The following is a 25603-nucleotide window of genomic DNA, read 5'->3' on the forward strand; positions in this document are numbered from 1 at the left end:
TCCCCTTTGGGAAGAGGCTGTTGTTTTTGAGTGGATGAAACAGCATTTTTTCGCTGGATTTCTGGCAATGGAGTTTTTTCCACACTTGGAAGTCAGCCTGTCTGCTGTGCTGGCTGTAAATGCTTCAACACACAAAAACATGTTGCTGCAGAGTGTACAGCTTGGTGGTCACAGAATGTGCTAAAATGCAGCCAAGACCAATGGAGTGTTGTTTTGAGCATGCAGTATTGTCCCCAACCCCAGGCATGTCTTAAAAGATGTTTATAAAAGCAAGTATGAGTATTGCACTAACTTTTTGCAGTGAAAACCCAGATTCTGACAGTAAATGGAGTGTCAGGCTGCTCTCATGCTTCCAAAGATGGTGTGTGTCCTGGGGGTGCTGGTATGTGGTCTGGTCAGACACCATTGAGGCATTGTGGCTGTGCATGTCAGCAGGTTTTTTGTTTAATCCTAAAGAAATTTTCTATTTATCATTTTGTAACTACTGCATGTACCTCATTATTCTTACATAATGGAGAAATCTGATTAGTTTATCTGTGCAAGGAGAATTGTTATTATTAACAGTTCAATCCTCAGATGTGTGTGCTGGAATATAACTTGCTGTCTGCATGTGATATTTAGCACTTCCATGGCTGTTCCTAATGCTGACGTGCAGCCGTGTCAGAGTGAGACAACTTTCTCTCCAGGAGGTGACAAAGTTAGATGGGGACACACTGCACCAGGCAAGCTGTGAGTTGCCTGATCTCTCATGCAGGGTCTTTGGTGGCACTGAGATCCCCCAGGAGGTGTCCAACCCAAACACATCTTTCTACCATACACCCAAAAAGGATTAATGATGTGTGTTAATGCTGGCCTTGACACCAGCAGTAGCAAAGCCCCCCAGAAGACTTCACTCTGAAGTGGATTGCCTGGACACAAAACCTTTTCACCATCAGGGGATGCCTGGCATGTGTGAAAATCCAGAGATAGTTCCTGAGTGTGAGATCTGTGACCTCTAGTGTTAAACCAAGCAGGCAGATGGAGAGGACAGTCTGCAGGCACTTACCTCTGATGTCCAGCCATGGGCTGGGGTAAGCCTGGGGTGTCTTAAGTGGGAGCACCAGGCTCTTCTTTGGGATGATATTGGTGCTGGATTTACCTAGCATGTTCTGTGGGGAAGCAGCTGTAATTGCTGGCCACTGCCTTCCTCTGTAGTACCTGCACAAGCTCCTGGAAGTCAACTCATGTGTGAGCCATGACCTGAGCAAAGTAGTTCAGAGAGCTGCAAATTTTCCATGGTGGCAAAAGGGGTAAGGGGAAGGCCTGTATGCTCTGTATGGTCGTTGATCCAAAACTCCTCAGCTTCAGTTTTCCTTTTATTTATAGAAATAGATCTGTGGCATAAAACATATATCTGATACATGACAACTTGTACCTTCTCAACTTGCTTGGTTGCTGTAGGAGAAACATCCAGAGTGAAGCATTAAGGAGCATGAACCTCTCCATATAGCGTAGGGCTGAGGTTTTTGTAATCTGGAGTTTTTTTCCAGAAGCACTTATTTTAAAATGTGTCTAGACTTCTGAATAATCAGCAGCTCATCAGCTAATGTTGCTTCATCTGCTGTGCATGGGGAAGGTCCATACCTACCTGCACTATGTGCATAGTTGCTTGGTGCCTCCTGGAAGTGTTGGATGGATTTATTGAGTGCTGTTGGGACCTTCTCCCTTCCTTGAAGAGGTATGTTTAGGATTACCAGGGCACAGACAACTGGATTTAGCTCACCTGCAATGGCAAGTGTGGTGGGAGGAGTTGAGAGATGTCAAGCTCTACAACCCCAAACACCTACAATAAATCCTTTTCATTTGATTTTGGAAAAGACATTAATGGAGTTTTAATGTTGCACCATGCCAAGAGCATGCATCCCATGTACTTGTGGTTTTGCTACCATCAGCACAGAGGCATGCATGATCCAGACTTTCTTGGGAATTAAGTCCTCCTTAATTTTTCTAGTGTGAATAGAAGTGAAATCAAACCCTGTGGAGATGAGGAGTGAGGAAGGTAGGCAAGGAAGCAGAGGGAAATGCAGCCTGCTCATTTGCAGGGGGGCATGAGCTGGGCTCCCCCTTGCTGAGTGCAGGAGCCTGCTTGGGTTGGCAGGTGCTTCGGTAATGAAAATATTTTATCCTGAGTTACGTAACGTAGCAGCATGTCCAGACCTGAATTCCCTGCAATTTTCTGGCCTGCAAGGAATAATTTTCTGCTTGAAATATTAGCCTTAGCTTTGAATTTTGTTGCTCATATGACGTATGCAATCAATGTAATATCTGTATACATAACTTCTACTGTTTGAACTTGAGATGTTTGGGTAAACTTATTTTTGTTTATAGCTGTTGGGTGCTGAAGAACAGAAAATACTTGTTTATTAAGAACTATAAATACATCAGAACCTGCCCTGGCCTACTGGTTAGATCCAGCAGGTGAAAAGGCTGCAGATCTTTCTCTGTGCCTAATTGCAGCACTAGATTGTAAATAGGGTTTTGAGGTGGGATAGAAGTGAGGTGTGTTCTGGGCTTAAAATGGTTTTGGTCTTTATCTTTAAATGGGGGAAACCTTTGCAGCTGTGGATAGCTTGTTTTTTGTTCTGTTTTGTTTTTCATCCAGCTCCTTACTGGGTAGAAAACCGTCTGGATGGCTGAGCCCAGAGAGAGTTGGTGAATGCTGTTATATCCAGCTGGCAGCTGGTTCCAAGTGCTGTTCCCAAGAGCTCAGTTTGGGGGACACTCCTGTTTAATGTCTTTATCAATAATCTGGAGAGAAGATCAAGGGCACCCTCAGTCAGGTCGTGGGTGGCAGTCGGGTGGGTCACATCAGGTGGAGTGGGAATGTTCATCTGCTGGATGCCGGGAAGGCTCTGCAGAGGGTCCTGGACAGGCTGGATCTGAACCTGTGTATGAGGTTCTACAAGGCAAAGCTGGGTCCTGCACTTGGATCACAGCAACCCAGGCAGCATTACAGACTGGGGGCAGAGTGGCTGGGAAGCTGCCTGGTGAGAAAGGACCTGGGCATGCTGGTCAACAGCAGCTGAACATGAGCATGGGAAAAACAGCCTACTTCCCTTTTCAGGTGCCTCCATGGGAGCAGGAACTTGTTTGCACAAGCTTGGGTGAGAAAAGGAGAGGTGAAAGTCCCTGGTCCCTGTGCTTGTGGTTTTGGGTGGATCTTGCCAGTCTTTTGGTTGGATTGGAATTAATAACTGGATAATATCAAAAGCATTTGTTGCACTGTCTTGCCCAAGTAGAGAAACATTGAGGTTCTTGAGCATGTTCTGAGAAGGGCAATGAACTGATGGTCTGGAGCTCAAGTCTGATGAGGAGTGGCTGAAGGAGCTGGGGGTGTTTAGCCTGGAGAAAAGGAGACTCAGGGGGACCTTCTCATTCTACAACTGCCTGGAAGGAGGTTGTAGTGAAGTAGGGGTGGGTCTCCTCTCTCATGTGAAATGCACTAGGATGAGAGGAAGCATCAACTTGCATCAAGGGAGAATTAGATTTGGATTAGGAAAAATTTCTTAACTAAACGGGTGATGAAGCACTGAAACGGACTGCCCAGGGAAGTGGTGGAGTCACCATCCCTGGAAGTGTTTGAAAAACATGTAGACGTGTCAGGGAAATGCTTTAGTGGTGGACTTGGCGGTGTTGAACTTGATGGTCTTAAAGGTCTTTTCCAACCTTAATGATTCTATGAATCTGTTAAAACTAAGTCTAAAACATGTCCTGCTCTCCTTCAGCTGCATTCCCACTAATGAATCACCTCTCCAGGTAGAATCAAAGCCCTGCTTCGATTTATCCCTCCTGGCCTCTTGATCTGGCCAGATGTGGGGTCACATGATGGAGTGAAGCAGAGCAGCGACACAAATGAAATAAAAGCCCACAAAATTGATCCTATGTGAGGCTGGCAGGAACAGCCCATGGAGGCTGGTTAGGATGCCAGCTGCATAAACTGCCTTGGGGAAGAACAGCTGTGAAACCAAATTTTCTGCCCTACTGCCAGCCTTGCACTCCCCTCCTGCTTCACCTCATGACCGGACATGTCACTGTGCTGTAGTGTTTGTGATTTAAATGAGTATGGTGAGGGGTGGCTGAGGCATGGACTGGCATCCCATCTGCTGCCCTTGCTGCAGGGTCTTGTCTTCTCCAGAGGGTGGGACAGGCAGCTGCATCCTGAACACCTGAAACCACTGCAGGGATGCGAGGCAGAGCCTTGCACCTACAAGCACAAGGAAAGAGAGGGGAAGAGAAAACCCAAACCCACACCAAAAAACTAGAGAAAACAAAAACAAATAGAGAGGTTGTGCTCTGTGTTTGTTTTGGGGTTTTTTAAGCATATAATGCAATGTGCTATCTTGCTGAAATTCACATTCCCCAGCTGTGGTAAGTGGGGTAGAGGGTGAGACACATCTTCTCTGGGGAGAGGGGAGGGTGTTGGGAGCCTGAGTCAGCAGCAAAGGTCACTTGGCTGCAAGGCTTGGCGTGCAGGAGGAGAGGATTTCATAACGTGGCCAGTGCAGTGTTTGTGTGTCCAGCACTGGCAGTGTGTGCACTCGGAGGGAGGAGCACCAGCTGGGGTGATGGGGCAGCGATGGCAGCTCCACCTGCCCACTCCTCCTTGCTGCTTCCTTTGCTTTCTCCCTTCCCATGCCCTGACTTCTTGTATCTCTTCAGTTCTGGCATTTAATCTCATCATTGCATGATTTGTTTTATGGTCTTGGCTCGTCTTTCAGTTCCTGTTTGGGGTCGTTATCACATATGATTAGTCCTTGAGCCTAATGAAGGGGATCAGACATAACTCTAGGGTATGTCTGAGACATTTAGCATTTCTGACCGCAAAGATTTGCAAAGAAAGTTTATTTTTAAGCTTCCTAGGAAGATAAATTTGAATTTTGGATTGTTTAGGGTGCATGTAATGGAACTGAAATCTCTCTGGGTGGAACATACCCTCTGGGGTATGAAGAATCTCAGGAATAATTATGCAGTGCTGCGTGAGTATCATTAGTCTTGAAATAGACTTTTGGTGGATGATCACATTTTTCTACATGGCAGTATCTAGTGTGAAACCTTATGTTAACATTTAGTCTTCATTTAAGAGCGCTGTCAATGTGTGTTTAATACTGCTTTTGTTATTCAGTCCCACTCTGGGAAGGCCAGTCACAGAGATATGAAACAATTACACAAAGTATGTACCCTGGAAAATAAAAAAGGACACATTTTCTTGGGCTGTTTTTTAAGGTCCCACTCTTTCACTCTACTAAGAGAGGAAGGACTTGTGTGTTGGAGCAAGGTGAAGTCAGAGCATCCTCAGGACACCTCCAGCTGCTGCTGTTTGGTGACACTGTGCTGCACTGTGTCCCTGACCCTGGTGAAGCAACATCTATGCAGTGACTCAGCTGTGCTCCTACCAACCATCTGCTGATGTGATGCAGCTCATTAGTCACTAATTGGTGTGGTTTACCCTTTTTTTAGGCTGTTGGAAAGGTCAAGGGCCACATAAATGTGAAGCAGCTGAGTCAGTCTTCTACCTCTTTTGTCCTCAGGTCCACCAGATTCTTAGTTGGAGAGCTGTCTCAATGTTCTCTGCCAGGCAGAAACAGCTTTATCTTGTACTCTCTGATTGTTTGACTATAAGCCTGTCACAGCTGTTTGGTGGGACTGGAGTCTGTAGCTGGAGCCTTCTGGTGTGTCACAATGAACCCTCCAAAGGAAGGACTTTTGGAAGCAGTGGGAGACAGGATCCTGACTTTGGGCTGAGTGTGAGAAGCTGGTTTCAGCCAGCCTGTACTTCCTCCCTTCATCAGCTCTGTAAAATTCCTCTAAGCAATCTGGGGATTTACTGAGGATAGCACTTCTGTAATACATTTCCCCCCACCCTTTGCCACCAATCTGCCCCATACTTCTGCTACACTTACCATCCTTGACTCTATCACCTCATTCTATACCTATACTGGTGGGTTAGGTACTGATGTTTTGGTTTTGCCTTACATGGTATCTGAACTGATGGTGTGTAAATCTTTCTTTTCTGATTATCTTGAGGGCAGATCTTTGATGCTGTGTGTAATACCTCAATCCTCCTGGACATGTCTAGATTTGGACACTGTCCTTTGCCTCCTTGTCTCTGGGCTTTTCATTCTGTCTAAAGTCTCCAGCCAAATCTCTTCTGGCTGTTGTTGCTTTCCTGGGAGGTTACAGACTACTTTTCTGGGCCCAGTGTTGGCAGCACCCATGGGAGCACTGGAGATGGAGCTGTGGATGCTCATCTCTCATGACTTGCTCAGCTGCAGCAAATGCATTTGTCAGCAGCTCAGCTCTGCATTTGTCTGTTTGGACCTCCCCATGCTGTGAGTGGCATAGGAAGCCACGTGGATCTTCCCCCATGCAGGCAATCCTGCCCATCTCCTGTGACATTGCTGAAATACCAGTCTCTGCATCCTGCTGAGGAGCTTGGATCTGGGACATGGAGTGTGGTGGATAATTCCTAAGCTTCTCTCTGTTCACTTCCCATTTGAGCAATCTAAAGATTCCTCACAAAACTAAAGAAAACTATCAGAGCAGTAATATTCCTAATAGCATCTCTTATTTCTTATCTTCTAAAAACCTCTCATACTTCAGCTAAAGTGTTACCTCACTTTTCACTATACTTTTAGCACATGAGCTCTTTCTGTTTTTAAGGCAAGCACTGCTGTTCTTGTTTTAAAATGAAGTCCTCTACCTGTTCTGGCCTCATGTGTGCCCAAGTCCTGCTCTGTGTGCACCCAGTATGCTCCTGGAGGAGCTCATGGTAGGGTCTGGGATATTTCCCTAAACAGGAGTCAATTACATGATCCCCTCAGACAATGTGATGAAGTCCATGCTGTCCTTTGGAGCTGATGTTGTTAAAAGTAAAACAAACATTTGGGAACATCTAGGAACCAGTGTCTCTGGTTTGTGGAGCGCTGCTTGGAAAGCTGAAACCAGCATCCCTAACCTGTGGGCAGCCAGGTGAGACTGTATGAGAACCAAAATGGAGCCAAGGTTTCACAGCAGCTGACTTTGACTACGTGGATGCCCTGGCTCAGAGTGAAAAGTGTTCTTCTCCCTTATCAAGGATCCACGTGTGTGCCAAGAGACCTTTGTTCTGAATATTTGGAGTAATAAAGTTCAGCCAGGATAAAAGGCCACATCCCCACTGCCTTGCTTCACACAGCGTTGTGCTCTCTGTCTCTCTTGCAGCTGCGTAAATGAGTATGGAAGATTATGATTTCCTCTTCAAAATTGTTTTAATTGGCAACGCCGGGGTGGGGAAGACCTGCTTAGTCCGTCGCTTCACTCAGGTAAGGCTGGCTTGGGTTGTGGAATGTTGGGATGGGGACAGCACTGGCATGGGAGCGTGGAGCCTGCAGCTCTGCACTGAGGCTCTGCCAGCGTCACGGCTCCAGAACGTTTTGTTGCTCACACCCTTGGTGCACACATCACATAGAATGACATAGTGGCACAAGCAGTGCATCTGTATCTAATGCTGCACCTGGCCCTGTTCTGGAGTTTGTGTTGGAGAAACCTCATTCCGCTCTGGAAAGTCCACTCTGAAAGCCCCTGGGACAACTCCTCCTGTTTTGGTGGTGTTCTGGACCAGTTATAAGACCAACACGTCTCCTGGTCTCCTCCCCAACCTTTGATGCACAAAGTGCTCCCTGTTATTTGTCATTAGTAAATAAATAATCTGGGTCCTGAGCTGTCAGTCCAGTGTCCTTTTTTGTGGCAGAAAAGCCTCTGTGATCCAGGGCAAGGGAAGCCTTTTCATGATGCATCATAAAGTACAAGTTGTGGGGTTTTGGATTTTCCACAAGGAATTGCCAGCAATTTTACCAGTCACTGTTAATTTTAGTTTTGAAGCTGTAGTGATTTTAGATGCTCTCCAAAAACATGTGGCAGCCAGTGGCAATAAAGCTAGTCATACCCAAAAGGTTTACAGCAGAAATCTTTGGCAACTTCTGCTGCTTGTTCTTTGGCAGCACAGCTGTAAGGGATGGATGTGCCCCAAAATCAACATGACTTGGTAGACCAGAAATCAAAAAACTCATTTCATTTGCTGCTGCTCCTTTCTGGTGGTGCTGTAATCAAATACCAGCAGCATTGCAGTGTCCCTTTTCATTGCTGTGGCACTGGTGATGCCTGGCGCTGTGCTTCACTCCTGAAATGCTGTCCAACAATGCAACCCCATTGCTGAGAGCTGCCAGAAATGCCTATTGGTGCTGTGGAGGGAAAAGGGAAGGTGTGAACTTGCAAAAGGTTGCAAATGCATCTCATCCCACACAGATGTCAACACACCTTTCAATGCATTGGGAAGTAGGATGGAAGGTCCTCCCCTGCTTCTTCCAACTATACAGAAGGGTTCTCCCCATATCTTTTTTTCCTCCTTTTCTTTTCCTGTCTTCCTACTTCTGAAGTCAATTACTTGCTGCATAATTAGGGATTTGTAAGGCAGGGAGAACACAACAGGGTTGACTGTATGGTAACATTCATGCTGGGGAAATGTCACACTCTAAATGTGATGGAAGTAAGTATCATGGGAAGGGGATATCAGATGAATAGTTTTGAAGATGGAAAAGGGTGAGGATTGGCACTTAGTGAGACTTTTGTCTTGTTGTAGAAATAAGTTTAATCAAACTCTTGTTTTCTTCCAGGGGCTTTTCCCACCAGGGCAAGGAGCCACGATTGGGGTTGACTTTATGATTAAAACTGTGGAGATAAATGGTGAAAAAGTAAAGGTAGGAGCCTAATGATTTAAAATCTAAATTCATGTGGCTGTACCATAGCTGAGATTTCTTGCTGCAGCCCTTCCTCTGCTGGAAGACACTCAAGGAAAGTCAGGGCTGTCTGTCATGGCTTGGGCAATGCAGGGTCTAACAATCTGTGTGCCCCTCTCCACCATTACTATCAGAATTGTAAAAGTGAACCTGCCGGAGGGGAGGAAATGGAACAGGGAGACCTTGCAAAACTCTTGTCCTTGCTCGGGAGACAGTGAGGTCATGCTTAGCTTGAGGAAGCCCAAAAAAGCATTTCAATTCAGCCTCTGCTCTCTGTGTTTCTGGTAAGCAGAATTTTGTTGCATTCCCACTGGGATGTGCTTGAGGAAGGTCTTCTCCTGTGAGCTCCCAGGATGGCCATTGGGGAGAACAGATGTCTGGACTTGTGTGGTTCTGCACGACAGGGGCTCATCTTCCACTTCTGCCAAGTTATGGATTTGGGAGAAGCAGAGCTCATCACTTGTGTTTCACAAACAAAGGGCAAAGTTCTTCATATTTTTAACTCTTTCAGCCTCTAAAATAGGATGGAAACCACTTCTGGGAAACTGCCCTTTTCCTGAGCTGACTCCCAAAATGAGCCTGAGTGTCACTTGGCAGAGAGATACTTTGCCTGGGCCAAAACACACAAAGCATGAGATTGAAGATCAATCTCATGCTTTAATGAGGTCCATGGTTGGGTTCCAGAGCCCAGAAGTGTTGGCTGCTATCACTTTGTTCATTGCTAGAGGTTTCACTTGAGCTGCTGGGGTATCTGAGATGAGAAAAAAGTACTGTTATTTGAGCCTTTAATATCAAGGTATCCATTGTCACTGAGCTGTTCCTGGATTTACTCTGCCTGCATGAAATTCAGGGGCATCAAAGTGAAAACCAGCAGTTTTCCCCTTGCTGTCTTTATCAAACCCAAGAGTGGCACCAGTGTGACAGTGGTTGGGTGTGACACTGGCACCTATTTTCAAGCTTGTGTAAGTGATGGTGTGGAAATAGTGGACTTGGGCAGATTTTCAGCCCTGCATTTTTATTTTTTTTTTTAACCTATGCCATGGCACCACAGAGGGGTTTAAGAAGAAAATGGGGTGTTCTGTTGCTAAGTTTAGGGCATATTTTGAGAGTTGTGGTTATATCAGCAAGCTGCAACTCTGCTGGGTGAGGAGCTTAAAAACCTATGGGAAGTGGTGGTGCTTGACTAGGAGACCTTCCTACCTGAGCCAGGTGAAGGACAAGAGGTAGAAAATCCTTCACCTGATAAAGACCAAGGTTATACTTAGCATGTGGCTGTGCAAATGGGCCAGAGCAACAGGCAGGGAAGCAGAGGATCACATGTAGCCCAGGTGGTGCTGGTGCTCAGCTTTCTGGTTGAGATGCTCATTAGCAGGGCTGGCCAGGACATGAATGCTGCTTGTCCCAAGCTCCTCAGACAGCAGAGATGTTTCTCTCAGCCAAAAGCAGCTCCAGTGAAGCAACTCAGAGGATCTGAGAAAGTAAATGGTGTGATCACTGTATTGGAGGTGGAATTTGTTCCTTCTGATATACATAGTTTAAATCAGCAGCCTCAAGACTGTCCTGGTCATTAGAGGGAGAAAAACAGTCCCAGGGGACATGAATCCCATCCACTGCAGATACCACTCCTTTTCAAACGCCTGGTTCTCTGTCAAATTCTGCTGGAGCTTTAGAACATCACTTGTGTATGAGGTCTGGGGTTTGTACTGGTGAACTTACCCTCAGGATTTTTCTGTTTGAAGTGTTGCTCCTGTCATATAATCCTGCTTTAAGACTAATTTGGACTGAGGGTGCAAAGTTTTTAAGAGACTATTGGAAGTAGTTGTGCCAGTATGAGCTGTCTCAGGGGCAAGGATGGTTCAGGGGAGCTCTAGAAGCTAAATGAAAAGTCTCTGCTGCCCTGCAAATGTCTGATGAATGCACAAGTGTCCTCTCTGAGTCACCTTGAGGCAGGATTGTGTGTCACAGAGCCTTAGCAAGTGCTAGCTGGTGTATCCGCTATATGTGACATGGCCAAAACTGGGTTCTGAAGTCCCTCTCCTGCCCCCACAGTGCAGTAAGTTGGAGTTGCTGGAGCTCAGTTTCAGTGACCAAGCCTTGGTGGGAGCTTAGTGTGATACATTTGGGCATTGGAATGAGCCCTCTGGCATCTGGAAGGCAAATAGATTTCTTTCAGTGGTCTTACAGCAGAAACTTTTTGAGCAAGCAGTGTTTGTGAAAATGAACATTTAATGAGAGGGGAAAGAAGGAATGAGTCAGAGAACAGAGCTCTCTGGCTGTTAGCCATTTAGCAGTGCCCAAGCCATGACTCTCTTGCCTCTGCGCTGGGCAGCCTCCCCTGCATGTCTGCTGGGATCCAGAATGAGTGAGCAGAGCTGTTTACCAAAAGAGTTTTCAGATTTGAAAAAGTTAAGGATTTCTGGAGAAAAATACTTTCCAGCTTTCAAAATAGTATTATAAAGTCAGTGGAGAGGGACTTGCTAGTATGAAAGCTGTGTGCAAGCTTTTCCAGATATGAGCAGCTACCAAAGCTCTCTGCCCAATGAGCTGGGAGAGCACTGTGCAGTTGTGGGGGATTTTGATCTGCCTGGCTTCTTCCAATAAACTCCAAAAATACAGGCAGCACTTGTACCAAGAGGGGCCACAAATTGAAGCAAAGCAGATAGCAGTTACCATGGGCTGGTCAAAGCTAAGCATCCTCAGAGGGCTGCGCTATATGGACTTGGTGGAAAGGTAAATGTGTCTGCAAATGTTGAGAGGGCAGGAAGCATCAGCTGACACCAAGAAAATAAACATCTAGATTTTTTGCAGGCTGAGTCAGACATTGTCCTGTGGTTATTGGTGGGGTGGGGTGAGGGGGCAGGTGAAATTGTACAAATAAAACTGTTGCTGTGAAATATTTTGACAGAAATGACCAGTGAGGGAAACTGGGAGATGTGCATTTTGGGTGCAGGAAGAGTCTTACAGCAGTGGCTGTAAGACAGCGGGCTCTTCCCTGCCTTCTGCACCCACCTCACAGGTAGACTCATGTCTGCTCTCCCCAGATCCCACATCTCTTCTGCTTTCAGTGTTCATTAGATTAAAGCAGTGGAAGAACATATTCACATCAATTTTTTATCAATTTAGAGATCTTCTCAATAAAAGCAGAATATATATATAAGCTGGAGTTAGCCAGTAGACAGTGATTAAATGTTTTTCCTGGGAAACAGCTGAATAACAACAGAATTATCTGTATCTCTCCATCTGCCCGAGTTTGGAGACTGGTTTGTTTTAACAAGGACTCATTCATTATCTGGTTTTCATTTGCAAGTAATTTCATTTATGGTTTTGTGTGTCACTTTACAGACACCAGGTTCAGCCATTTAGGTACAACTATGCCAGGAGATGAAAGCACAAAGATGCCCAGGAGTTGTGAGCCAGCCACAATTACTTTCTCTGCAAGAAAAGTGTTGTTGTGGTTTTGTTTTTTTTTTTTTACCAGAATTGTGCCCCACATCTAAAAGCTGCTACCGGGAGCTCTCATTTCAAAGTAACATATTTCTAATGAGTGGCTGGCATAGCTCAGCTTTGGAACTGGGCAAGGATAAGGTTTTCTCTGTACAAGCTGCTGAATATATGGAAAAAAAACCTCAACTACTTTACCTTTTTCTTCCCAAAATACACAGGATTTTGGCTGGAAAGCATCCTTCCACATATAAAATTCCAGGGAGAGGTGCTTTAAAAAAATAAAAACTGAAGCAGAGAAATACTTTTATCTTGAAATTATGTTAATCATGGATGTTTTTCTTCGACTTCATTTTTGAAGAATTGAGGTTTTGATGACCCACTAAAAACTATCAGATAGTCAAAATATAAAACCAGTGTAAGTGTAGTTTATATTGGGAAATGTAGGTTGTCTTTGTGGATGCAGAGGGTCTGGTGAATGTTCATGAGTTCTTTGATGGTGGTGAGACACAGGAGCAGGCTGACCAGAGACGCTATGGATGCCCCATCCCTGGAAGTGTTCAAGGCCAGGCTCAACAGGGCTTTGAACAACCTGGTCTGCTGGAAGGTGTCCCTGCCCATGGCAGGGGGGATGGAGCTAGATGGTCCCTTCCAACTCAAACCATTTTGGGATTCTGTGATGTAGCCAATTCTACATGTTGGGAAGGCAAACAGTGAGCAGCTGGATGAGATGGCTGAAGTTGTAGAGAGGAAATGCATTTCTTAGATAAGCCTTCAGCTGAGCTCCTTGTCCAGTCCTGTGCTTTTCACCCATCACTGCATTGTCTCTGGATAACTGCAACCAGTTCCATGAGGTACAGGAGAGGCATCCTTATTCCTTCTTGGGAATGGAAGCTACTGTTGTTTGACTTAACTAGAAGTTATTTCTCCCTCTGGCCTCTCCAGGCTGGCAGCTGTGCCCACTGCAGAGGGAGATGCTAGAAGTTGCATGGAAGCCGACAGACCTGTGGCTTCCAGGGCTGCTGGCTGCAGTGCCAGCTGACTTTGTGCCTTGCATTTCAATCTAAAAGTGCAGGAACAGAAGCAAACAATGCTGGGGGAGGGGAAGCCAAAGGGAGAGGAGCAAAGTGCTTTCCCAGCATTGGTTTTAGCCTGAAGGGGATTTTGTTAAGTCAAAATGGTGCTGCTATCAAAAAAAAAAAAAAAAAAAAATTAAATAAGCATTTTTTTGCCTTTTACCACCCTTCCTTGCTCTGGCAAAAGCTGCAGATCTGGGACACGGCGGGCCAGGAGCGGTTCCGATCCATCACGCAGAGCTACTACCGCAGCGCCAACGCGCTGATCCTGACCTATGACATCACCTGCGAGGAGTCCTTCCGCTGCCTGCCCGAGTGGCTGCGCGAGATCGAGCAGTACGCCAGCAACAAGGTCATCACCGTGCTCGTGGGTAAGCTGAGGGGGCCAGCTCTGCGTGCCTGGAGCCCAGTGCTTGGACCATTCCTTCTGCAAATGGCCCCAGGGTGCTCCAAGTGGTGTTCAGGATGCCACCCCTTGAAGGGTGGTCCTGTCTGGGGTCTAAGGCTATTGTGTGTGGAGAGGGATGCTTCCCACCATAAGGAACTGAAGTGTAGGTGGCGCAGCTACCACTGAGCCAAGGATGGAGCACTTCCCCTTGTGACTCCAAGCTCAGGTCCACAAATAAGTGAGGACCTGCTTGAGCTGGTGATGTCTGCAGTTTGCTGTACTCCATAGGTGTGGGATAAGTCCTGTCTTAAGTGGTCAGGATCTGGGAACCACATCAGGACATGACGGTTCTGTGGATCATAGTGTTCACAGGTGGGGCAGAGCTTGAAAACTGGATGTTCTTGCATGGATTTTAGGGAGACTAAAAATAAACACTGGAATGTTATATTAATCTGTAGAGCTTCAACTCAAGGCAAAACAGACCTCAGGCCATCTGTCTGCTACAAGCAAGGGGAAGGTTATTTTGCCTACCAGTGCTTTTCCATGCTCTGCTTTCAGCATCTGATAGTTAGGACTTGGCTTTTAAAGGTCCAGAATATATAAAGAACAGTGGAAAAATAACTTGGGAAAAGCTAAGAAGTTTCATGCTACAGTGTCACCTTTAATAGTTTGCTATTTAAATAAAAAAATCTAGGTCATTGTAAGAGGTGTCTAAAAGTGTATTTTAAAGGAAAAAAAGTCTTTTGAGTTTAAGATATCCCAGAGATACTTCAAGTGAGCTGTGGGGTTTATAGAGCTTCCATACAAGAAGCTTATACTCCATGAGTATGGTACAAATTGTGCAGAAATAATTAATAAATGACTAACAAATGTGCATTGATTTTTTTCAGTAAACATTAGGTTAATTGCTAGCATCCACAGAACAACATATAAATCATATTTTAGTCATAACACACTCTTTGAAGATGATGACACCCATAAATCACCTATGTTGGGTGATAATCTGTTTTGAAGGGTAACTTCAAAAGGGTAGTAGGTCCAAGACACTGCTTTATTGGGAAAGGAGATCTTGAATGAGGGGAAGGCAATGAGAGGAGGCTTTCTGGTGGAAGCACCACATTTCCTCCCATGAGCTCTCATAAAATTGCTGGTAGGAATGAGGCCAGGAGAGGTCTCCTCCTAAACCCTCTGAATCTGTGGACAGAGCAGCCTGTTACTGCAGGTCCTGGTCTGTTATCTTTGTTGTAAGATTAATTTATGGCAGAAACATCACTTTTGAAGTTGAGCAGCCAGCAATAGCGAATAATCATATCAGATGCTGGCTTGTGGCTTTAATCAGCTCTCTGCTAGACAGATCCCTCTGAACCAAAGGGTTGGTTTCTCACCTCACCTCACTCTGCAAGTGCCCCGCAGGGCCATTCCTCTTCCAGCCTCCACAGACAAATCCTACACTGGAATACTGAAATAGGGAACCTTCCTTCCATGCCAGGCTTTTTAAAAAGCTTGTAACAACATGATGAATATCACATTTAGTGTCTCATATGCTATAACTGACATTTTAAGTGCTCCTCAGAGCAAGCACAGGAGAAGTTTTAATAGATATTAGCATGGAAATCCTTTAATGTTGGTTGATAATGCAGCAAACAGATGCACTGGTGCTAAATTAAAGCAAACTGGCTTGGATGTTCCCAGGCATATTTCATTACATGAGCTGATATTAAATGGACTTGGGTGTTTCAGGGAATACATTATTTGGAGGGGAGAGCAAGCACTAGGAGTTACGTTTCCAAACCACTGTCCATATATATACCAAAAACTCCTATTTATCCTTTATAGACCTCAGTTTCTCTTGGGTTTTGAAATAAAATTAACTCATTTTCTAAAATATTTTATCAATGCAGGTAATAAGATTGATTTAGCTGATAAGAGGGAAGTCTCCCAGCAAAGAGCTGCAGAGTTTTCTGAAGCACAGGACATGTACTATCTGGAAACGTCGGCAAAAGAATCGGATAATGTGGAAAAACTCTTCCTGGACTTGGCCTGTCGGTTGATCAGTGAGGCACGACAGAACACCCTTGTGAACAATGTCTCATCCCCCTTACCAGGAGAGGGGAAAAGTATCAGCTACTTGACTTGCTGTAATTTTAATTAAAGAGCTGGCATGTGATTGCCCTTCTGCCATGGACCAAGAGGATTTTTTTTTTTCTATGCTGGGATTTATCTACTTGAAGTAGTTCCTGCCAATCAGACCCATCTGGCTTACTCAGAGTCAGGTTACAGTCCTGGAAGCATGGCAGGCTGATGGTTCCAGCTGCATGGCAATGTAGCAGAATACAACAGGGTTTAAATTTAATTTTTCTTGCAGTCTGTGGAGCAGGTCAGACAAGGAAGAGTTGCACAAGTGCTTCATGTAATGCAGAACATGAGCTGTTTTGTTCCCTGCTGCGGGAGAGTAGACCAGCCTTTCTGGAAGATACTGAAGAGATCAAAATCTCTCTTACAGAACAATGTGTTTGATCCTTTTTAAAGTAAAACAAAGTAAGAAGAAACACAACAAAGAACGCTGACTTTGGACTACCCTGGCAATCTTCTGGGCTGTCAGCGAGCGAGCTCGTAGGACGTGTACATAACGTCTGCCCTTGCGTCTTCATGGAGGACTCTGGTGTTTGAAACAGTGTTATGTCTCTCATCTACAGACACGTTCATGAACATGGAATAAACAAAGAAGTTACATTTAGCAGTATTTTCAAGATTGAAGAAGACATGGATATGGCTCAGTCGCTCCCTTTGGTGCTAGCAGTTCAGCAAATATTCCGTAGGCCAAACGTAGTCTTACCACATTACTGTCTTCTGAATGTGTAACTTAGACTGGGTAGGAAAAAATACTAATAAGCACTGTTCATAAAAATAAAAAAATCTCATTACCTCTTTTTCTAGGCCTGAACATAGTGGGAAAGGACTCTGTGCTTCTTTGATATCCAACAAAGGATGAAAAGACTTTCCAGAAATAAAAATAAATAAATAAATTAACCATTCCTCCTCTAATTAGTCATGTCTGATGTAAAAAGTTAACCTTGTGAAAGATGATTGGTGGATCTGGCGAAAGTGCACCAGACATGACCAAAGTCTTGTGCGTGCAGGGATGGCGTACCAGGGTTCAAAGGAAGCACAGTCTGAACTGGCAGTCTGCAGTGTGTGCAGCTGAAAAACAAAGCCTGTAGATACAGCTCCTGTTGGAAGGCAGGAGTACAAATTTGTAAAGGGCTTGTTTGATGGTAAGTGGAAATAGTAATGGGTTGCAAGTGGTGTCCTTCCATGCTGCTCCATCCAGCTCTCACCTTGTGGAACTGCTCTCAAAGGTGCTCCTTAAGCTCTCTTCTTGGTACCTGGTCTCTGCTAGGGTAGCTTTTAGGTTCAGGGCTGTAGAGTAATTTTATTTACCTGATGCTTTGCACCCTTAATCCCAAACCTGGTACATGTAACCGTTTAGGCAACTTCCTACAGAACCCCTGAAGTGGGAGCACCCTGGAGCCTGTGATGTTACTCCACCTCTAGTGCCATACAATGCATTGCAAATTCACACATTGGCATGGAAGCGAAATCAGAAGATAGTGAATGCGCACATAAACAGTTATATTTAGGAGTTTGAGTTCAGTTTAGCTCATCTGGATAAATCTCTCCTGGCGATTATATGGCTGTGATATGCTGCAATTTAGAGTTAATCAATTTAATATTATTTGGCTTTTACTGAAGATTATAACAGAGCTTTTGTATTGACATAAAAAGCTGCCAGTAAGTACTTATTTAAAAAAATAGCAATTAAAAAAAAAAAAGGCATTTTGAAATGCTTTTTTTGTTTCCTGGAAAGATTTTTTTTGGGCTGCATCATGTTGTGCCTTTGATATGTAACAGGAAGTTGACTCTGTGTCAGAGAGAGGGGAGATTGGTTTGTCATATGGCCATTTTTAATATATTCTTGCTATTTTTAGGTCATTTTTATGACTAGTGGTAAAAGAAAGATGTAGAAGCTGTGGTATGAAGCTTGTTTGTCATTTACGTAACATTTAGCAAAGAGCTTCTGTAAGTGTGAGATGTTGGGGGATACATCATCTGCTGCTCTGCTCTGGTCCATTTCAGCCTCTGCTCATGTTGTAATCCGGAGGATTTGGAAATGTGTGGGATTGGTGGCTTCTGCTGTACTGGACCATGTGATCTGTGCTGAAGAGCAGTATCTTTTTCCTTGAGCATTCCCCCAGATCACCAAATGCAGCTTCATTTGAGTTTGTGAAGAGCACCCAACTCCAAGACAGCTGATTCTGCACAGCTCTTAGGTAGTTCCTTAGAGCTGGGCTCAGAGTGTTCTGTGGCAGGTAACACTCAAATAAAACTCAATTATTAAAAATCAATACCATGTGTATTTAATTTGTAGCAGCTCTTAGTCCCTGAAGCTGGACCTGTCAGCATATAATTGATAACAAATAGGGCAGGGCTCTTTGATCAGTTTAATCAAGGAGGAAGGAGGCTGCCCAGTAAAACACCCATGGGTTACTCAGCCTGTTTTCCAGAAAGATCAAAGCTGGGCATGTACTCTTCATCCCTGCCACGTAGCTCTATAAATGCATTTTAAAGTGCTCCCTGCATCACTTCTGGAGCTGGAACATGACTGAAAAAATGGAGCTGGTCAAACTGCTAACTTTATTTTCTTGGATACTTTGAGATTTTTAGAAGCGTAAATCTTTTCCCAGTGCTTTCCTAATCTGTAGGTGACGATTTTGGAGACTTGCTACCTACTAGCAACCTCAAAGCGCTGGTTCTTTTTATTGCTACTGGATCTTTGTGTAAGGACTCCATCTCCAGACAGTGATGTGCTTTTGTGGTGGGGTGGAGTGCTGTGGTTGGGCTGATGTTCAAGTAAATGACCTGACTCCTCCAGTCAAATTTGAACTGGTTCCTTTCATTAGTTATTCTGTGTAGACTTATAAAGTTGAAAGGAAACAGTGGTGGTATGTGCAACGCTTCTTATGCAGTCATAAACCAAAGCTGTAGTTTGAGACTTGCCTCTCTTTCTGCTGTTGGCAAAAACGCCTCTTGTTGAAGAAGTGGTGTTTTATTGTAGTAACTCCTTTCCTGGAGTTACTTTTGTATACTTCTGAATATCTCTGTAGTGTATACAGCCAAACTTTCCTTGTAATACTGAGGACTTCTCTTCTGCAGTCTGATCCACTGCTGAAGGCTTCCCAACTGGAAGAGGAAGTTTATCAACTGCAGAGTCTTGAAAAATAAAAAATCCCAATTATGTGATAATCAGTTCTCCAACTAAACACCTTACTAGATTTTTGAGAGAAATGCCAGTAAGACCCTTGTGATGGTTGCTGGATAAAATATCCAAATCCCTTGCAGAATTTATATAATGGGGCCAAATTTGACTGGGAATGTTCTCTACTGTCACAAGAGCCAAGCTTTTAGTGTGGTTGCTGGATTTGAATGTGTTTTGAGGGTGATATATGCACAGCCATGGAGTAATCTTATTTCTGCCTGAATGTTAATTTTTGTAGTAGTCCTGTAATGAGACCCTTTTGTGACATTTTTAGGATAATGATTATGTCAAAGCAGAAGCCAGTATTGGATGATCAACAGCTGTTTGCTTAATCTAGCAAGCCTGTTAGCAGAGATTAATAGAAGCATCTCTGAAAACCGGATGGTCTAAACTCCAATTTCCAGTGGGAGCCACTGATTCAGTCAGGCTGATCTTGAGTAAACCACCAAACATTCAGTGATTCAGATCACTGGGTGTGAAGTTTTGCATTGGGTGTTGACATAGAGTTTGCTGAGACAAGCCATGACTCCCTTCTGTCCATATTTGAATTCCCCTGTGAAAATGCTAGGGGACAAAAAACCCAAATTAAAAAAAAAAGCCTTCAGGTCAAAGAAATAAAATGGAAAAAGTGAAATTATGAACTCTGTAAAGAAAGGGGATGCTGGGTGCCTCTTCCTACCTCAAACCCTGAAGTCTTGATTTGACCTCCAGGTAAGCTGCTTGAGCGTGCAGTCAGATACTGACTGTTCGTGCTGAATGTTAAGTGGCTCTACGATCATTACTTAATGAAAGCCACACATGACAAATTATCTGGCAAGATACTTTGTTCTTTGCTGTAGAACACATGAAACAGCCCCTAAAATCTGTCAGCCTGCTGGTGCTGTTTGTGTTTTTTTGGAGATGGCTATGTTGGTAACAGTTGGCTCCTGCTAGTCTAGGTTGAGCAGTTAATGGCTATCGAATTCCTTCTGCATCAGTAATGCCAGGAGCAGACTGGGGCTGACACAGGAGACAGTGATTTGAAAAGAGGGAAAGTCGAAGTCAGTGGTGCAGAAGCACGGTGGGTGCACACACATGGGACAACAGGCTTTCCAGAGCTTTTCCTGACAAGGAATGTAATTAGAGTCAATTCCACCGGGTTTTGCCTTGTTTGTTATCCCTAAGGAACTGCTGTTTGTTCAGCTGCTTTTCCACTTGTCTTCTCTTTTCAGTATGAAGGACTGTCTGTAAATCAGTCTGAAATGTTGAGCTGGCATGATTCTTGCAGTCAGAGACTGAATTCAATTGGAAAATAGGTAAAATTCTCCAGCTATTGAAGCAGGCTGAGCAAACATGTAGGATATGCTGCCCTTTGGGAACCTGTGATGCCATTGGGGTCAGAAATGGCTGGAGACACCGTCACAGAAACCCTCTTCTGGCTGTGAGACAAAAATGAATGCTACAGCCATTTCTGCAATGGAAAGATGACTCTCTGGAGTAGAAAATATAAGTAAAGAGATGGCTCCATAGTTCAGGATTTTCTCCATCCCATCCTCTTTTAAAATTGCATCTATAGATTCGATTTTGATTGCTCTGGGCTTTCATAAAGTTTGCTTTGAAATTTAGTCTGAAATTATGCATTATTTTACATTTAGTGTCAAAGCACCAAATATCCTTATGTGATTGGCTCCTACCAACTCTACCAACGAAGTCCTTTTTTGAGTTAATTCAGGTAGAAATTCAGTTAGAAAAAGGTGTTTCTAGAGGATATTTTGTGAATTCCAAGTAAGCAAGTATGGAAACTCTCCATCCTTTTCTAAATGTCTCTGTACATTAAAGGGCTCACCAGAAAACTCCCTGGAGCCAAAGGAAATACTCTAATTCATTCTACTAGTGAAAACCCTGTTAAATCAACATATTTTCCTCCTCTTTTTATAAACTTTGTTATCTCAACAAATTTTGGGTTTGACATCACTCTTTTCCTGGCATCAGTTCTATCCTCTTGTTGCTGTGGATAATTGTTGTAACTGCTGTTCAGGGATCATAATTTTGAAGGACAGTCTTGTCTTATGATGATGAATGGTGGTGAAACAATAGCTTGATTTCTTATGAGCATGCAGTGCATCCTAAGCAGAGCAGCCTCAACTGGAAGTGGTGATGTCTTTGAGATGCAATCATCCACTTGAGCTGTAGCTAAATGTACCATAAATGTTACTGACCTCACATCTGCCTCAGTTGAGGATTTGTCTTGGCTGGGAAAGCAGACAGCAGGGCCAGGGCTCCCAAAGCAGCATGCTGCCTTCTCTGACTTACCTTTCTAATCACCACCTCGCTCTCCTGACCCAAAGCTGCCCTTGATGTACTGAACCATATCCAGCTGGGATAGATCACCAGCTGTTGTCACTCATGGATGCCATCACAACCTTTCTCCTCATGTGAACAAGCTGTAACTTAAACCACAAGTAAAAACTATGCCATGTGAGTTACAGGTGTGTGTTTCTTTCCCAGTGGGAACTACATATCAAGAAAAAAAGCCTCATTTCTAAAGCTTGCCCCTTCAAATGCAGTCAGTGGGATAATTAGGGGAAGATAAGTCAGTGCAGAAAATGGGGTGACAATGGGCGTAATTTAGGCTGTACATGTGGTCAGTAAAAAAATTAGACTTGTTTAAGAGCATAGCCAGGATCAGCAGCTCAGTTTACCTGTCTGGATGAACAGAAGCCAGGTTTAGAATACTTGGAGATTGTCTCTGTTTTCACATTAATAACTTGCAATTAGGACTTGGTGGATGTGACCACATTTTTTGAACAAATTATCCTTTTCCAATAAGCTCAGAAGATAATTATAGCTCTGGTTAGTGCTACAATATTACTCAAAACCACATGCCAGTTTTACATTTGCACCTTTGCTTTTTCCACTTATGCTTATCTTGGGATAACAGTCTCAAGGACAGGCACACTCGTGAGTACAGTGGTGGTGTCCCTGGTGAGCATTTTCTGAATGCCTGGTCCTCAGGCAAAAAATGATATGGCCAAAACCTGTGTCCGTCATGGTTTTAGCTGTGCAGTTCCCTGGGGCAGAGGGGATGTTAAAAGTATTCTTAGGCTTTCCTGGGCAGCAGTCAAGGGCTCTGGAGTGTCTGGTGTCACACGAATGCAAACCTTGGCACTTCTCATAGCTTGATTCCTCTAGTACCTCTAATCAATGAGTCTGCTCTTCTCTAATTACTGCTCATGCCTCAAGCACTGTGGAGGGATGGTCTGATTGCATGAAACACTAGATCTGACTCCTGCTTCAGTTGCAAAGAAGAGCAGCAGAGACTCATTTTTTGTGCCACCTCAAGCTTTTTACTATGGACATAAAGTTAATAATTCAATAAGCCCCTTCCAGCCAGGACACCCTGTAAGGAATATTTCCCTTTTTACAGGACAAATAAAAAAGATTCAGACATTAAGAATTTATGGGAGTTTGGTGCAAATGAGTTGCTTTCTAGTGAGTAGGTGGGTGCTGCTCTCCATCCAGTGAGACTTGGGGTGGTGTGGAGGAGGAGCTGTCACTGGGAGGTGGGGTGCTGTGAATGTCTCTGGGGGCTGGGGTTGCATCATTGCCACTGAGCTTTCGTAAATGCAGTGTCCTGCAGTGTCCCAGCAGCTGAGTCTTTACAGAAGGGCAAGCAGAGGAGAGGAAATGCCAGTTTTGTTTTTTAATAGAGGGGGAATAAAATACTTGGTCTCTGGTGGGGAGAGCTGCTATGATTTCAGGCACTGCCATTGCCTCAGTTCTTACAGACTGTTGGGAAGAAAGGGTTACCACTCACCCCCACCCACAGCCAGCACTGAAGGGGGAAAAAACTATCTTCTGAAGCCAACATTTTAGTGGAGAGAAGGCCCTCTAATGAGAGTATGGAGCAAGCCCAGTGCTTGTTACTATGCTGATTGGGAGTGACAAGTATATCTCTGGATATTAGGGAAGTAGTTTAAAATATGCCATAGTTTTTAGCATAATAAGATGCACTGCAGATATGTCACATCCATTTTATTCTCCACAGCTGTTTACAAAAGGAAAAAAAAAAAACCAAACCCTGAGATTGGAGCAGCTGTAGTCACTCAGCTGTCAATGTGGAACAAGGCTCTTTCTACCCTTTTATTTCCACTTCACTCTGTTCTGCTGCACATATTTGGCTGTTCTGTGAATTTGCAGATCATGAGATTTTTTTCAAACTGCTTTTGATCTATACAGAAAGAATCACCCCGTTCTCATTTGAATTCATTAATGCTTTGAGTAGGCATTTTAATTTTATGTTTACTGGCTTGTTTCCCTTTGTAATGTTATCTAACTGACAAGTTTGTCATGCTCTGCATTACCTTAAGACTTTTGAATCTAAAACATTTCCTCTTTCCTGAAAGCTATGATAATTTTTAGAGATGCTACAAAGGCATCTTCCTTTCCTCAGGAGAAAACCTGAATTACCCTCAGCTTTGATTATATAAAATCAACATTGAAACACGTAATTTCTTTTACAGCATGAACAAAGTATATATTACACCATCAACTATAGTTTGGATTGTAGTTTAAAAATCTGCTTAAGCACTAACAGCAGCATTTTTTTTTTATTTCCTTGCCAGGGAATTCACAGCATTAAAGGAATTTTCAGTGTTGGAGTTTTTCCCACAAAGGTCTGCTGTCTTTTCCCCAACAATTGTGAATTTAGCACAATGTACAGAATTTTAGCAAGAGCCCTCATTCCTAAACATTTGGCCAGAAAGATGAGGAGAGAATGTGGTTTTTGTTGATCAAGCACAACCATTTCAGTGGAGAAAATGCACTACAGCTGGTCAGACAATTGATCTCGTTGGTGGGGTAGTGCTGTCTTTGGGGAAGGTATAGGTGTTAGCAAATCACCAAAATGTGACTCATTCACTGTCAGAAGCATTTGGCTTGTCTCTTCTTTAAGTTCTTGTGGTCAAGTGTGGTACAGTGGGCTTGAGAAAGGAATGTGTTTTGGATGACCAAGATGATGAATGTATGATGCTTCACATTTATTTGTAATGTCCTTTTTATACTTAGAAATTGCTTACATGTGTATCTGTATGTAAATAAACGTTTAATCCTTTCCACTTGGTGTCTAAAGTGTTTGATTTGTTTGGTTTGTGATTTGGACTACAAAGCAAAATTGCCTCAAATACAAAGCGTTCAATTGACATCATTTGACATTAGACCACCAAATGAATGGCTACTGAGGATTTTCTGCTTGGGCTGAGCATACTGAGGCTCTTGCAGCATACTGAGACTTCACAAGAAGAGCAGATGTAGAGCTGCTGCCCATGGGAGCAAGGTCCTTTTGCAGTAAAAGAGAAAAAAATACTCAAAATAGGAGAAATTATAGAGATTTGAAATGCCAAAAAAATGCCTTCCTCGGGCACTAGAGGGTGGCCTTTCACAGAGGCACCGTCACTCACTGACCTTGCAAACCTGTGGCAGGTTAAACAAGAGTTTAACCTGCCACAAGATGCAAGATGCTGGATTTGTGTAGGATAAATGTTGGATGATGGTTGGATGCTTTGGTTGTCTTTTATTCTTTGACCTAGTCATTTTTTGGCTTTTTTTAATGCTATTCCTTCTGTTCAGCCTTCAACTTGCTGTTTTCATCCTCCACTGAACTCCACTGGAGTGTCCCAGTGACCTGCCTTCCTCAAGGCCTAAAATCCTTTTGGACAAGAGCGCCCATTTTAAGCCTTTTGTCTTTTGGTAAATACATTTCAGTTTATGTTCCGACTTCCTCTTGGGATCAGGTTTCCTCCCCTGTGCTGTGCCCCACATCAAAGATGACTCCTGCTAACACTGAGAAATGAGCTGTGGAGCTTGAAGACACCATGTGTCTTTTATTGCCTTTTCCACTGACCTTGAAGCTCCTTCCTTGGTAAGTGTCTGACACGAGGGCTGGACCATCTGCTCTTCCTTCCCCAGGAAGCTGGCAATTGGAGTCAGGGAGAACAGAGAGGTATTTGGATAGGGAAAAGTCTGTATGCTTCTAGGTAGGTACGAGGCAAAGGGAGGGGAAGGAAACATCCCTCAGATACTTGGACCTCTTGGGAAATGAATGTTTACTGAAAGAGAGAAGGGCTGGAGTGTATTGCTTTTGGAGATGAAGGCTGGAGAAAACAGATGAAATTCTTCCTGGGGAAAGGAAAGGGGCAGATGAAGAGTGCTCTTCCTTCCAAGGAGCATGTAACCAGTGGGATGTGCAACCTTCATGTTCAGCAGGTGTAGCAGCAAGGGTACAGCCTGTGCCAGGCTTTGCTGAGGGTGAAAGGAACAGGAGCACACAAAGGCTCCCTGCAAAAAGGGAACAAGCTGCCCAGGGGAAGACATGCAAGGCTGACTGACTACAGGAGCCAAAGCAAGAGAGCTTTTTCTACCTCTCTTCCATCCTCTCAGGGTCAAAGTCTCCCTACCGAGCATGTGGGGAGCTCTGCCCAGAAGATGTCATCTTGCTGACAGGGGCCTGTCACACAACCACAGTTTTTGCTCTCACTCAGTATGCAGTCCTCTCGCACAAAGCACAGGAGATCTGAGTGCCCTGCTTTAA

General features: G+C 44.1%; 1 protein-coding gene across 2 annotated transcripts in view; it reads left to right on the top strand.

Annotated features, from left to right (window-relative positions):
- Positions 1 to 24131, top strand: part of RAB30 (RAB30, member RAS oncogene family) — a 48370-nt gene extending 24239 nt beyond the window's left edge. For both annotated transcript variants that reach the window (XM_021545041.3, XM_077781323.1), the window contains exons 2-5: positions 7240 to 7340; positions 8691 to 8774; positions 13518 to 13701; positions 15620 to 24131. In XM_021545041.3, the coding sequence (XP_021400716.1) occupies positions 7248 to 7340; positions 8691 to 8774; positions 13518 to 13701; positions 15620 to 15870 (612 nt within the window). In that variant the 5' untranslated portion in view covers positions 7240 to 7247 and the 3' untranslated portion in view covers positions 15871 to 24131. The remainder of the gene's footprint in view (positions 1 to 7239; positions 7341 to 8690; positions 8775 to 13517; positions 13702 to 15619) is intronic.
- Positions 24132 to 25603: the final 1472 nt, after the last annotated feature.

The sequence above is a fragment of the Lonchura striata genome, chromosome 2 (assembly GCF_046129695.1).
Source record: "Lonchura striata isolate bLonStr1 chromosome 2, bLonStr1.mat, whole genome shotgun sequence".
Lineage (NCBI taxonomy): Eukaryota > Metazoa > Chordata > Aves > Passeriformes > Estrildidae > Lonchura > Lonchura striata.